Source organism: Gallus gallus, chromosome 8 (assembly GCF_016699485.2).
Source record: "Gallus gallus isolate bGalGal1 chromosome 8, bGalGal1.mat.broiler.GRCg7b, whole genome shotgun sequence".
Taxonomy (NCBI): Eukaryota; Metazoa; Chordata; class Aves; order Galliformes; family Phasianidae; genus Gallus; species Gallus gallus.
This window is the reverse complement of record NC_052539.1, coordinates 29238992-29253502: the sequence shown is the minus strand read 5'-3', so window position 1 is coordinate 29253502 and position 14511 is coordinate 29238992. Positions and strand designations below refer to the sequence as shown.

The 14511-nt window shown below is 44.9% G+C and overlaps 2 protein-coding genes across 8 annotated transcripts in view; both read right to left on the bottom strand.

The window, feature by feature from the left end:
- Window positions 1-3309, bottom strand: part of TNNI3K (TNNI3 interacting kinase) — a 44647-nt gene extending 41338 nt beyond the window's left edge. For 5 of the 6 annotated variants that reach the window (XR_001467870.4, XR_005861784.2, XM_040704442.2 and 2 more), the window contains exons 1-3: window positions 3079-3183; window positions 2353-2461; window positions 933-1018 (exon numbers count right to left, since the gene is read on the bottom strand). Coding sequence is in view for 4 of the 6 variants with exons in the window: in XM_040704442.2 (XP_040560376.1) it covers window positions 933-1018; window positions 2353-2461; window positions 3079-3118 (235 nt within the window). In the remaining 2 variants the exon portion in view is untranslated. Of the gene's footprint in view, window positions 1-932; window positions 1019-2352; window positions 2462-3078 lie in introns of all 6 variants that reach the window. The other variant, NM_001204816.3, reaches the window with a different exon arrangement.
- A 4046-nt stretch (window positions 3310-7355) lies between these two features.
- Window positions 7356-11853, bottom strand: FPGT (fucose-1-phosphate guanylyltransferase). Of its 2 annotated transcripts, NM_001204815.2 has the most exons (4): window positions 11712-11802; window positions 11417-11584; window positions 10530-10622; window positions 7356-9689 (listed from the first exon to the last, which is right to left on the bottom strand). In NM_001204815.2, the coding sequence occupies exons 1-4, from the start codon at window positions 11788-11790 to the stop codon at window positions 8245-8247; spliced, it is 1785 nt and encodes a 594-aa protein (NP_001191744.2). In that variant the 5' UTR covers window positions 11791-11802; the 3' UTR covers window positions 7356-8244. The 2 variants fall into 2 exon arrangements, with proteins under 2 accessions (NP_001191744.2, XP_046800150.1); XM_046944194.1 differs by lacking the exon at window positions 11417-11584 and having other exon boundaries at window positions 7360-9689; window positions 11712-11853.
- Window positions 11854-14511: the final 2658 nt, after the last annotated feature.

The following is a 14511-nucleotide window of genomic DNA, read 5'->3' as shown; positions in this document are numbered from 1 at the left end:
ACCCACTGACAGCAGCAGACCTGGCCACGTACAGCCTTACTGCTCATAATTCAACAAGGAATGGTTAAGGAGAGCTGAACTTCTAAAGAAGCAGAATCCCCTGTTAACATCCAGGCCATGCTGCAAAGAACTGCATAAACTAACAGATGCTTTCTGGAGCTTTGGTTTCTCAGCCACAGAAGACTTTTGTCCTTTCAGAAATGAAGCACTGCTCTCCCTCTGCCTACAACATTATTACAGGGACAGCAGCTTTGAGGGAAATTCTCTTTGCCTCTCTCAGCAAGTGGAACAGGTGCCACATGTGTGCATGAACAAACAACTGGCCATGTGGGTAACAAAGCAGCAGTATGGATCAGAGACAAAAACTGCACCATTAGTATGTTCGTATGAACATCCCAGAAGACACCCTGCAGTCTTTTCTTGCATACTACGATTTGCTGTCTGCAGAAATCCTATCAACCTGTATTTTCTGACTTGAGCATTTGAGTTACTCTTTTAATCACCGCGATATACAATACAGGTGTTTTCACTGCACTAGAAAAATGCATGCTTTATAGATGGCAAACATACTCAAACTAGCTCCCTATCCTGAAATCTATAGCATGTACAAAATACATAATTGTATAAAAGTACTACACAGTGAGTAAAGAGTAATGAACTAATGCATACAGCAAGTAAGATGAATTAATTGACCATTTGTAATAAAACATGATGAATTATCACCCACAGCTCCTCTTCGACTGATGAATCAGTCATGATGTGGTTCAGCGTAAGTTGCTTCAGTCTCCTTGGCAAACAGAGTTGAGGGTAATACTTACAGATAATGATCCAAGGGCCGGTGAGGACAAAACTAAGAAATTGAAAATATAACCCTTCTGACAGTCATTAGAGACAAATACTAACCGTGTAAATAAGATGCTTAAAATACCTACCCTCACATATGCAGCATAAATGAAGAAGAGAGAGCCCATTATCTGTGCGGTAATTTAAATTGACTTTGCAGAAGGCTTCATCAGAGCTGAAGAAAGATTTTACAGAGGATTACTGTTTTCATCCTTTAGAAGAGTTTATTTCATTTGGAAAACATTTAAGAGAGAAATCTCAATTGAAGCTTTTGCAGACGCAGGGCTAAATTTAGACTCAGTTTGCACTCTGTAAACCTAGAAACGCTTTACTGACTACAAGTGAGGATCCAGATTTATCTTTCAGTAAATTAAATCTGAGCCTAAGTTGTATTGCTCTCTGAACACCCTGCTACCAGTACCATCTTGCTGAACAGTGCATTCCTTCTAAGTTCTGATAAAATAGAGGAAAAGAAAGAGCAAAAAGATACTTCTTATAGATAAGACTCTTTTTATAATTTAAAAAGAAAAGTCAGTTTGTTCATTGATGTAAAAATAAGAATTAAAAAATACAAATATTCATTCTACACTGATGAGCAGGGCATAAGCACAGAACTGGTGGCAAATAAGGTAAGTCAAAAGAACACCCAGAAGGCCTTCAGAAAGTATGTCTGTGTTCCTGAAAACATGTCAAAGAAACACAGTAAAATCATTATGTCGGTACACGTACATGAGAACACTACAGCAGCACATACACTCCTTCAAACCTTACATGTGTAGCTGTAACTTTCTTAAGAATTATATGTTGTGTTTGACAGTTTAGCATTGAATGTACTGTCGTTTCAGGTTGCCTTTTGGAATTTGTGGTTTATTTTTACAAGTATCCATCTGTTTTTTCAAGTGGCTTTGATGTCTGACATTATTTAATTGCTCACTTCCTTAAATTTACTTAGTTAGGGTAGTATGGTGAGGTTGTGGTTGGACCTGATGATCTTTATGGTCCTTCCCAACCTGAGCAATTCTATGGTTCTATGAGCTTTTTGGATGGTGAACATGTACGAGTGCTGCTTGGCTGGGGGAACACGGCTGTTGGCATGTGCTGTCCTGAGAAAGTGACTGCAGGTAGGGATTTGAGATTCACTTTCAAAGGTGGTCTGTTTGTGTGTTCCTTTGAAATGTGTTACTTCAGAAGACTTCCTGTCTAAAGAAGCACACAGCAAAACTTAAGTATGTGATAAACTTAGATGTACCATTAAAGCTAATCTGTTTGCAAAAGAATATAGGCGTTTGTGCTAAAATATTGGCATTAGTAATTAATAGCCACTAATTATAGTACTGCGCTGTGGGACTCTTACCCACGTATTCCCCAAAATAGACATTAACATTAAAGAACAGGCATTCCGTATGTGTGAAATTCCTTCCGTAAGAAAACAGTTGAAACTGAAAATACTGCTTAATAGCAAATACTCATCCAGTAGGCATTCCTAAGCAGATTTCCTGAGCATTTTACCTAAAAACGTGCTTCAGTTCCGCCAGCTCCTTGTCTTTGATTTGCAGGTCATCTTCTAACCGCTCCATGATAACAGCATACGATTCACTGACTTTCTTCTTCCATTCATCTGTCAGCAACAGAACAGAAACACTCCAAGGCATCCAGAAAGCAGGGACTCAAACTGCACTGTCGCACTAACAAAGCACTGAATTTCTCAACACAATTATACACAATCCCTGTGTTTTGCTACTGCAGCATGAAAGCTTAATTAAAATGTTACAGCCATTAATCCATTCTTGCTGCAGCCAACACAGACACATATATACTGATTTTGTAGATGGCTAATACATATGAATCCTTGTCAGGAGTATTTTTAATCTGAACAAGAGAAAACTTCAACCATAGGTTTCATTTGTTAGTTCTTATTTCCTAAATCTTAGCATATACACACAGCATAAAAGGTTATAAGTCATGAGGTTTTTGTAATGAAGTATGAGTTAACACAATAATGTAAGCTAATATGGCCTTACATGACAGCTCAATAAAGTTAATTTGCTATTTTTTTTTTCTCTTTCACAGACAGATACGGACTAAGCTGTTATTACTGTAAGCTAAGAACAATACAATACCTTACCCTTGAACTCAAGGGTAAATTTGCGATGAGTTATCTCCTAAAATACCATTTGCTTCTTGCAGATGGAGGTATGGAATACTGTAGCTTAAAAAAATCACAACGTTAATTACCGGTGCAAGTTTGGGTTGGTCTAGATTTGTAATTTCCCATTTGTTCAATATCTCTTCTTTGTTTCAGCAAAGTTCCTGCAGTAATACGATTCCCTGTTCAAGAGCAGCGACGGTCCTACTGAAAAACACTCTGATAGTCTCTGGCTAAAAATAAACCCTGTGCCAAATGGAATGTCATGCAACAATGGCACGGAGTGCAACAGCATGTGCTGCCCAGTGGGAAAAAATAATACAGGTACCTGATCAGCCTCCTTAAAAATCCACTGTCTGTTCCAGTAGAAATGTTTGCTCTCATCTGTTGCATACATAAAACTGGCGGAGAGGAGGCAATTTGGCAGCTGGTTACCAATTCTGTACAGAGAAAGGCATTAATGAGGCTGAATCCCAAACAGCCCCTCAGGATCCCCAAGGAGCACTGAGGGTCCTCGGTTGGAAGAGGCCAGAGAAGGTCTCAACTGACGATGTTAACACCAGCTGTAGCACACAGGATGGTTTTGGAGCACCTGGCTGTTCTAATTACAATGTATACATTGTCTCATACCAGAGAATACTGACTTCTTCCCCTTTGGTAACATTTGCACATGCTGCTACACTGAGGACACCACACCAAATTAAACCGAAACTGAGTTTGCTGTCAGGAATTCAGTATGTTTACTTTGTATTTTTCTGTCCTTATGCAGAGAACCGCCATGAAGGTTCCTTCCCTTCGCAGCCACACAGCTGCAGCTCCACAGGCCAATACGCCCATCAGGCTGCTAACGAAGGGCATGACCTGGAGACAGCTGGCCCATCACCCATGCAGACTCAAACTGCTAACGAGGGAGGCTCTTCCTTGTGCTCTGGCCCCGCTCCAGTTGGACTTTCCCCAAATTAGAGGGTATTTGAGCTGCTTTGCTCACATTCCAAGCAGGCTGTGCACAAATCAGTGGAGGGCCAGGATCTGTATGGATACGTTCATACTGACCTCCTTGTTATCATTTTAGTCATGTCCCAACGTCACAGTAATGCTTAAAAACACCCACGGTCCAGGTAGATTGAAGGCTGAAGAGACCAAAGTGGGCTACTGGGCTTTGTGCTGACACATATGAGCAAAGAAACAATTCCATAATAAATTGAGGTGGTGTGCACAGATGATTCCTCTAAGAGTCTCTGCTTAAGAGCCATGCAAGAAAATTGGTCAATAGCAAAATAGTGCTGCCTTCCACTCACATAATCCGAACCTCCTTTAGTCTGGTTAGCACAGATCTGCTCATCTGCTGTCTGCCCCTTTCATATACATTTCCCTTCAAACAAAAAGACTTCAAACTCATTTTCCCATCCCGTTTTGGGATTTCTGCTCTTTTCTGCATCTCTTTCTTCTTTTATTTCTTTTTAACATTTACTTCATATGTGTATGTTGATACGTACACACACACATATATTTAAAGTCTGCTGATTGACCTTGACAGTTGTTCTGTTTAGTTTTCTCAGTCGAGGATTTCAGGTAAAAAGACATGTAAATATAATACAGACACATCAAATCTTCGGCAAGCTGCATCCCATCACAAACAAACTTGAACTCCCATGATAGCTCCTGGCACATCATGAGCTCATCCATTTATTTGCACTGATTTACACGTAAAACCCAGGATGTATTTTGGAAGACTTTGAACTGCTGACAAGATGCCCTGTGATATGCGACCAAATATTTGCAAAATGCACCAGCCTCTGAACTGATCCTCCACATCCAGTTGCCAAGCAACGAGGAGGGCCGTAAGAACAGCACCCTATGGGTACCCGCTCTGCCACTGCTTTTGGTACCTTAGTACTGCTTTTCTTCACTCTCCTGAGCACAGCTGCAGCTGTGCAGCCCAGGAGCAAACTTGTGGCCACCTCCCGACCCATGAGCCTGCAGGACTCTTGGCCACGAGCCTCCCTCCACTGCCTGGGCTTGGAACTTGGTGACACATGGAGCTTTCTGAGCATTTTGTGATCCGGCCCTTAGGGTCTTTCCCTTTGGCTGTTAAAAAAAAAGACAGATCTGCCTGTTCTTCATCACCTGTGCTCTCAGAGCAGCTTCAGAAGTGCTTGGAGGTCTGCCCAGGGCTGTGTGAGCCCTGCATGAGGGGTTCTGTCAGGTTCTACAGCTCCTGCTGCAGCTCTCACATGGCTCCCTCACCTCCTCGAGGCTCAAGGGCTGGCTTTTCCCTCGTATTCAACATGCAAGCATTCACAGTGCTGCATTTCGCCCTCCCCCCCCCCTCCTTGTGCAGGCTGCATAGTGGCAGAGCAAGGAGGGAGCTGTTGCAGCCCCACTGCCCTCACAGGCCGCCTCCCAGCCCACCCATACCCACACCCAGGGAGGCAGTGGGGCACCCACACTGCACTGCTGGGAACAACTGCAGCGTGGGGTGTGAAGCACACTGCTGGCTGTGTGAAGCAATCACAGAATACTTGAATCCAGGGGAAAAATTAATAGCAGCCCAGCCTGCTTACAGACACCAGAGAGAGAACTACACCGACTCCTGGGTTAGACCATTTCTAATTAACATCTGTCCAAGCAGCACTGAAATGTTGAGAGCAATGTTTTCTCAGTAAGGATTCAGATGCAACTACAGAATACTAAGCTATACAATTTTTGGTAACACTCAGGTATGCCGCGTGAACAGGGCATTAAAATATACCACCATACAACTAAAGTAGGAGGGAGTATATACTCCCTACTAAGTAGGGAGCCTATAGCCCACATAACAAAGCAGGTGCTCACAACATCCCCTGTGTGGCAGTGGATTAGAGGAGCGTACAGAAGCACAGCACTGCTATTTCTGTTATCGCAGTACTACAGTGGCATTTGCACAGGGATTAATCTCCCACATGCGCAGAGAGGAAGAAAGGAATCTGTTGCATCAGACTGAGGAACATGAAGCTGGAAATGCTGAGCAGCACAAACTCCTTATCCAAGCCAAGGAGATCCAAAAGATGGAACTTTTCTACCTTGGCTCCCCACATCCTTCTGGCACAGATATCTCTCTTTGCTCCTCTTTATTTTTCTTAAACTAATTTCAGCTGCCTTTCCCTATGTTCTTTTCTAAGTGCCCAATTGCTCACATTTTAATTTCCTGCCTAAAAGGTTACCGAGCTAACTCTCTTCTCCCAAATTCCATAATGTAATACATACACTACGGCTACATCTCTGTCCACTATTACACATTCTCAAAGCAGTCAGTGCAATCATTAAGATCGTGTTCAGTATGAGCCCCATTATTACGCAACAGAGCAAAACTAATTAAAGAAAGCTGACATGAATAAAACCATTCAACATCCATCTTTTTGAGACCGTATCCATCGGAGTTGCACTTCAGGATGGATGGAGACAGGCAGGATCTGAAGGCCCACACAAATTCTGCATCCACCTAGGAAACTCAGCGAGCCTTTATTAAAATCAAGCTCCAAGTTTCAGCACATGCCTCCTGTTGTTAGGAGGCCCCATCCCTCACTTTCAGCATTGCACCCTTTATTGTTTGGACCAGAGGAAAGTGACAAGCAAGATGCCACAGTAGCCTTGTTCTCAGGATCTGATGTTAGAAACCAGTAACAGCAGAACTGCAGTTGCCTTACTGTTAAATGTTACTGCGTGGCCTTGGATAAGTCTCTCAGTTGCTGTGGGACAATTCCAGCTGGTTGAATGAGAACAAACTTGTCACTTGCTTTAGCAGTTGAACTGTGAGAAAGAAGCCAAACTTTGTAAAATGCAATACAAGTAAGATACTCTGTACAGCAAACTTTGGTTATTACTGCCAGGAACTGCCCAGTTTGAAGTCCTTTAATAAGGTGTCATCACATTATGAGATAGCCCTTGCTTTAAGGACAAGGATTTGTTACAGCTAAAAAACATGCACACTAGTTAAGCACTGTAATACATAAAGCAAACAATTATCTCCTGCCTAAAGAAATGCATTAGACCATTTTTCAAATGCATCATGAAGGACTGACAGAAATACTGGCTGTTTGTTACCTCCTCCCCCTCAGCACAAATAGTGATTAACTCAAAATTGACATCACATCCTTTATAGACTGAACACCCTTCTGTGCTCTGCAGCTCCCACGCTTTCTCTGCCTGCTGAACTGCTCACCCCGTGCCCAACAAAACCACCAAGCTGCAATAAAGCAGTGAAGGTCTGTCTGGTGAACGCAGAGCTTTACCTTTTACTGTCAGGGTACTTAATGAGAGCATGGCCATGCACTGCCATTCTCATGGCACGGTCCATTTTCTCTACTTGTTAGAACATTTCCACTACTTTCTGCAAATCACCACTATTTTATTGATAGTAAGAAAAGGTTATGGGTACATCAGACATTTAATGAGAACACATACAGTCCCTGTGGCTCACTGGGAACAAGTAGAAGCTTACACATAGAAGTGCTTATGAGCAAGTGTAAAATCCAAGAATGAAATCATAGAACAAGTATGTGAACATAGACACATATAAAAACATATGGAAAAATTGTTAACATGGCTCTGTATCAAAACAGTGATTTTAAGGTTTTTCACATACACTGCAGGAAACCTGATTTTATTGTAAAATGAAAAACAACACAGATCCAGATATTTTGATATCTGTGGAATAAATTCATTCGGACTGCTGACATTGCTGCTGGCTAACACCGACCAACATCTATTTCTAGAATTCTAGACAAGAATATTTATTGTAGAAGGGAAACATGGAGTAGCATAAAAACTTAAAGCAGTTTAATTTCCTTATTTAGTAAACCAAATCTATGCCTGCTCCATTATGAGAATAATGGCAAGCACATCTCAGAGGGTACCCCTGGTGCAGGAGTGTGAGTAGAAGCAGCCACCTCTTACCTGTCTGGCCTGCAGTTGGTCCAGCACACCTGAGCAGGACAGCAGCACTCCACAGAAGGAATTCTGAGACAGAAAGCCACTAATAACTTTCTACTTTATTGTGTGTCTAATGGAGCGCTGGCCTGCTGAGCCACGTGCCAGACATGGCAGTCTAAGACTACGACCAGGACTCCACTCCTTCTTTATGCTTTTGCTTAGAAGGAACACTGAAAAGATCCGTTGTACGTTTTGCTTACAATTACTACGAACTGGCAAGTAATAAATCATCCACAAATTGCAGACAGATTAAAGGCAGGACATTTGTTCAAGCACCAGTCCTCCTACAAACCAGATTTATCTTTTTGTCTTTGTAGACAGATTTCATCACGAATTTGATTTCTAAATTTCAGCATGTCTTCCACATCTTTGTAGGCAAGCATTTCCTCAACAGACAGGAGCTTAAAGCCATTTAATGCAAAAGCTGACACACGCTGCACAGAATTTAACATGCTCAGTGACATTCTAACCGACTCACTTAAGCTGGAACAAACAGGAAAAATCCTAGCAGTCCACAACCCAAACCGTGAGTTATCACCAGAGAAGAGCTGGTTTGAAACCTGCACACCCCACAGGTCCAAGCATTCTTGTAGGCTGACTCCAAAAAATCGCAGTGAATTTGTATCTGACAGCAATTCCACATTCTTCTTCAAGTCATCTTCTATGCTAAACACCATACTTACATACTTCACCTGATCATCAAGTTTTACACTTAACGAACTCAGAAAACAGTTTGAAGGTATGTCTACTTCCAAATTGATGCAGGATCCACTAATAATGCAGTTCTTCCCTACCAACACTCGAGGTCCAATTCTGGAGTACTCAATAATGGATCCAGGTCCTACAAAACAGCCAGGCTCAAGTATACTTTGAATGATACTTGCTGATCCGGTCTCAGCTTTGTCAGAAGAGACGCTAAAAGGCTCAGGCAGTAAGTTAAGCTCATATTTCAGTTTGCTATCAGATGTAAAATGAAACAAATACTCTCGAGTAGTTCCAATGTGATAGAACTTAGAGTTGTTTAAGACTATGACATTAAGTGAAGTTCCCTTCAGAAGAGAACAGAGCTTCTGCCGTACCTCCGCTAACTGTGATTCCTCTTTTGTCACTTGACTTGTATTTTTTGTGTAATCTGGAGTGGTTCCATGACCCAGGGCCTGCAAGAAGTCACCATATGCATCTACTTCACAGCACAGAGTATCAATTTGCTTATAGAATGCCAGTAACTGTTTTGCAGTGCTATGATCAATGTAAAATATGCTGTCTGTATACACACACTCCGAGTCCACCTCCGAGTCACTGTGGTCTGCAAGGGAATCCAGCTGAGAAGAATTCCTTCTTACACAGACAGCACCACACCGGTGCATGGTCTCGACATCCGGTTTGTGCAAGAAACGATGGCAAGATGCGTATTCAAGTCCTCCTTCTCCTGAGAAACTGGATGGATCTAAAACAAACACTCCATGAGTGGTCCCAACTGTCACATCTGAAGGGTGAGCTAAAGCAGTGAATCCAGGCTTATCAAACATGATCGTTTCTGTGAGGCCAGTGCTGTAAAGCTCTATGTCATCTGAGCAAGTAATGAGAATTCCTGGTTTCATGTGACTGGGGAAATCAATGTACATGGCAAGCTTCAGCTCCAGCATCTGGTAAACAGGATCGCCGAAAGGCAAGGCTGTGAAAATCTTGCCCAGTGCACTGGCATTTGGTAAACGCTGACTGTAACCACCTTGAAGAAAAAGACATCTTAAGTGATACAGAGTACACTTTCTTAGAGACCACATGGCTATGGGGTGGGTCCTATGCCGGGCACTTCTCCTTTTGAGACAGATCTGAGCTAATGTCCAAAATTCAGTATGCCTTAAATAGCCTTTATTAAACCTGTGGTTGATTTTGTGACCTTTAGTTTGATTCAGGGCTGGAATACAAACAACCTGCCTATAAATATAGAAAATAAATGACTCCTGCTGTTTGCTTGAAAACTAAGGGAGAAAGAAAAAGCATCCCAAAGCAATTTAAGGGAGATATGAGTCAAACTAGCGACAGCTTGGTAAGGTGACCTCTTATTTAGTGGATGAAAACCCTGCCCATAGCAGAGGGGAGGTGGAACTGGACGATCTGTAAGGTCCCTTCCAACCCAAATCATTCTAGGATTCTCTGACCTGGTTTCTTTCTTCTGTGCAAAGTGGAAACAGTTTTCCGGCTACAGCTTTTGGAAGGGCTTTGGCAAACTGGGTAAGGCAGCAAACATTTGTTCCGTATTTACACGACCCCTAGGACCCCTGTGCAGCCTACAGGGAGGAAGAGACTGCTTAAGTGGGCATTTCAAGGCAGAAGCTTAATTCTGAGATTCTGACAGGTCAAAGAGCTGAAGCGCTGAAATGCTTAAGCGACAGCAACATCCGCAGAAGTTCCAGGGCAAATGCAAATGACCACTTCAGCTACACCTGAGATCCCTTTTCTGAGAGAGCTGTATTTCAGAATTCCAATTCTTTATCTATCAACATTGTCTTTTCGTTTGTTTCTTAAAGGTGACATCTTAAAGTGCGGAATGTGAAACAGGACTTACCAGAATGAATTAGCAGCACGATAAAAGAAGTCCATTTATCACCGTAGAGATTTTCTAGGCACTGCAGAACATGAAGCGTCGATCCACCATTTCCTAAAGAAAAAAGCATTTTATTGTAAGAGCACCAACAATTCACTCACTGATACGTGAAGCACCCTGGTATGTTTATTAACTGTTGTTTTTTTCTGCTGCAGAAAATGAGTTGTCACTTATGAAATTAACCTGTGCCTGCTGTTCTATACTGAGATAGACTGCTGAGATTGGTTACCCTCTACATACGGCAGACACCCTCCTTCCAGGTTTCGTGGCACATTGGTTAACTTATTGAAATATATCGGTGTGAACTACCAGGGCAAAGCCAGCAGTATGGAGTCACAAAACCCCCACGAGTCAGACATATCCCACACTAGGAATGTAGAAGAGAGCCATGCTGTATGAGCAGTGTGCACCCACTCAGACCACCATGATGGTGTCCCAGTAATCAGAATAGAAATTTTCACTGCCCAAATTACCTTACACGAAGCCTGAGAAGCACAAACCCACAATGCTGTGCCAGGAATGGCAATAATATGCTGTGTAATAGCATTAGGACCTGCGTTTGTACTGCAAGGGACACATCTTTTAGCAGGATTTGGAAGCCTTTCCATTGCAAGAGAGCTGTTGTAGCGGGCACACACAAAGTGGACTTCAGCGTGACGCAAAATGAGTGCAATTACACGGGTGTACTACGTGAGTGTAGATAACTGAAAGAACAGAGGAGGCACCAGGTGCGGGTAACATCACACCGGCTGCACAGCCGCCCTACGCCCCGCAGTCTGACACGGCCGCTCCGCCCTCCGTCCCGCACGGAACCGGCCGCTCCCACGGCTGCCGAGCGGGGCACGCACCGATTTTGGGTCCCGGGGGATCCACGAAGACGTGGTACCGCACGCCCAGCGGCAGCTCCCCGCCCCGCAGCTTGGCGGCCAGCTGCCGCCGGAAGGCCCGCTCCTGCTCCGCGTCGGCGGCGGTGATGGCGACCAGGTCCCAGAACTCGCCGGCCCGCACGGCTCTGCCTGTCCGGCGGGGCGGAACGCGGTCAGCGCCGGGCCCGGGCCGCGCTCTATGCGGGGCCGCAGAGCCACGGCAGCGGTCCGCGCCCGCCCCGCACCCCGCCGGCCCTCCCCGCGCCCGCCGCCCCACCTCGGAGCGCGGCGAACCGCTCCAGCCGCCGCCCCGTGGCCTCCCGCCGCGCCGCGCTCCGCCCGCCCTCCGCCGCCATCGCCCCGCGCTCCGCCGAGCACCGACGGGCACCGCCTACCCGGAAGCGCCGGAGCGGGCAGGGGGCGGACGCGGCGCGCCGTGCGCAGGTGCTGGAGCGGCGCCGGGCTGCCGGGCGCGGTGTGTCGCGGTGTTTGTAGGTGCTCCGCCCGGAGCTGCTTTTTGTACCCGTGGGCCTCGGCCTCCTATGGAGTCTGCGGGGCTGCAGGCTCCAGAATCGGGGATAGAAGCAGGATTTGTCTGCGCGTAAATCTTACGGCAAAATCAATGCTCGAAAAGCACTACGGGGAAAAAAAAAAAAGCAAAAAGTAAAAAAAAAGCTACCAAAAATAATTCAGGAACTTTAAAAAAAACACCAAAAATCCATCGTTTTTCATATCTGTACACAGAAGATTACAGCCGGGACAATGTATGCCTTCCTGCTGCTTTATGGGTGTGGGGTGTCACTGCGGCTCTACATGAGCACCCTGCATCCTCTTGAAACCACATCTCTGCTTTTCTCTCTTGCTCTGAGTGCCCTGGGCATCCTGGGCTGGTATTAAAGTGGAGGTCGGTGGCCCTGCCTGCGGTGGGGGGGTTGGAGGTTCGTGGTCCTTGAGGTCCCTTCCAACCCACTTCCAACCCAACCCAATCACCATTCTGTGATTCTGTGGTTCTGTTCACTGACCTGATTAACATCTGTGAGCCACCTTTCCAGCTGCACCCCGGCCCTGTGGAACTGCTGCTGTTGGTGCCAAGGCCAGTAGTTCCCCAGGGCAGCCCTGTGCTCATGGCCAGGGAGCATTGTGCAAGCTCTGCACTGCTGTAGCTGGGCACAGAGTGACAGCGGTTACCTGATTATTCAATGGGCAATGAAAAGGGTTTGGCTTAAGAGCTGTCATTCAAAATAAACTTCTCAGTATTTGCACATTTTAATTGTTGTCAGCAACAACAGGAAAATCAGTGTGACAGCACCTATGCTGTGAGCTGGCTGGGGCTTCTTGCCGCTCCTCCTGTGGAGGTTTCATCAGCCTCTGCAGCCTGCTGCAGCCTTCTTTACTTTGTGAAAGGCTGCTGCGCAGGAAGCCCTCACCCACTGCCTTCCTTCCCCCTCCCCCTCAGCACATCGAGGCACACCCCACGGGTGACACAGAGCCACATGAACTGTCTGGGTGTATGCAGAGACAGGAGGGGGTGACGTGGTCAGCATCTGTGTGACCCCTGCGAGGGATTCACCCTGTGACTGCAAGCTGGTGTGAGAAACACGTGTGGAGAATAAATAGAGAGCAATTATTTAACAGCCAGTGTAATTGGCCTTAGGAACAGCCCACTTAGAGATCTGGTCGATCACTTGGAGTCACTAAATCAAATTGGATGTCTCTGCTCTATTCAGACGGAAATTATGGGCTTCAGATAGGAATACTGAATGAAGACGAGCTGTCTTATCTGGAAGGTCAGACTAGATAATGACAATGTCTCTGTCTAGCTGAATATCAGTAAATACTTAGTGTTGTCCTAAATGCCAGTGGGTATGATTCGGAGTATGCTGAATTACAACCCTGCAGAGCAATTCCTTTGGTCAGTTTCTCCCACTGCTGGCCTTCTCTACCAACACGCCTTATTTCACCAGCTCCTGCACCGGGGTGTAATGTTAAACAAAGCACATGCATCTCTGAGCATGGCTGTTTCACTTAATCATAATAAACCTAAATCCTACTGAGGTGTGTTTTTCTCCCAGGAGCAGCACTCTCACATGCTTCCAGCAGCAGACGTGCAGTCACACCGTTGCCTCCAATAAAATGTTCAAGCTGTGAGTGTTTATGGCAATGTTGAGATTTGGTGTCATTTCATAATTTGGACTGAGCTCTCGTATAGACATAATTGCAAAGATGTGATATTCCTTAAAAGCACTCATTGTGTGAATTTAAAAAACACTGAGAAAACCAGCAGTGCAGATCTGAGCCACAAAGGGCGGAATCCTGCCCTCCTGCAGGAGCCCCGGCTGTGCCATGGGCGGCTCCCACCTGCAGCTCTCGTGGGCACATCTTCTGCCTTGATTTCAGCCCTTATCTATTTTGGCTCACTGTGCTCCTAGTTTACTTTGAGTGCATTCTTTGTGTGTCTGTGGTGCTGTGGAAAGGCACTCGTGTGCAGAAATCCTCCTCAAGGCCTGGATCAGATCATAGAATAACAAACCACGTGTGTTAGTATTAATATCACTGTGCTATTAGAAAAAAGGGAACACAGTAGAGAACATATGACTGCAAATATCCTTCCCTCCACCCCCCCCCCCCCCCACCCCGATTAGTTTTTCTGCGCAGAGTCAATTAATTTGTTAGCCATACCTAATTTAGGTAGAAAAAGCTTCTGCAAAAATAGACATAAAGAATTCTCTTAACGCTGTGTGTGAGGCAAATGTTAAATATTTTACAGGCACGTCGGCTGTACTTGAAACCTCTTTGCCGTTTTTAGTTGCCATTTGAAGCTAATATCTGTAATCTATTGGAGAAAAAGCAATTGAGATACTCAGCTTAAGATAGATGATCTTTTTAGCTGGAGTATGGAGTCCATAATTACAGCATGAACAGATTAGGGAAAATAACATCCCATCATGTCTCTTGTTTAGCATTTACAGAAATCCTGCCTATTTAACGACTAAAAGGCTCATCTCCAGCAGTGTTCTCACTGCTTGGTGTGCTCCGGCCGTTCTCTGACACCTCCCACCCTCCATACACATCGCTGG

What these genes read in the sequence shown, in the direction of transcription:
- FPGT (NM_001204815.2), bottom strand. Translation starts at nt 11,790, where the DNA reads ATGGCGGCGGAGGGCGGGCGGAGCGCGGCGCGGCGGGAGGCCACGGGG. An exon ending in GCGGTTCGCCGCGCTCCGAG is followed by an intron (nt 11,585 to 11,711) that starts GTGGGGCGGCGG and finishes CCCGCCGGACAG; the next exon opens with GCAGAGCCGTGCGGGCCGGC. An exon ending in TCCCCCGGGACCCAAAATCG is followed by an intron (nt 10,623 to 11,416) that starts GTGCGTGCCCCG and finishes TTTTTTCTTTAG; the next exon opens with GAAATGGTGGATCGACGCTT.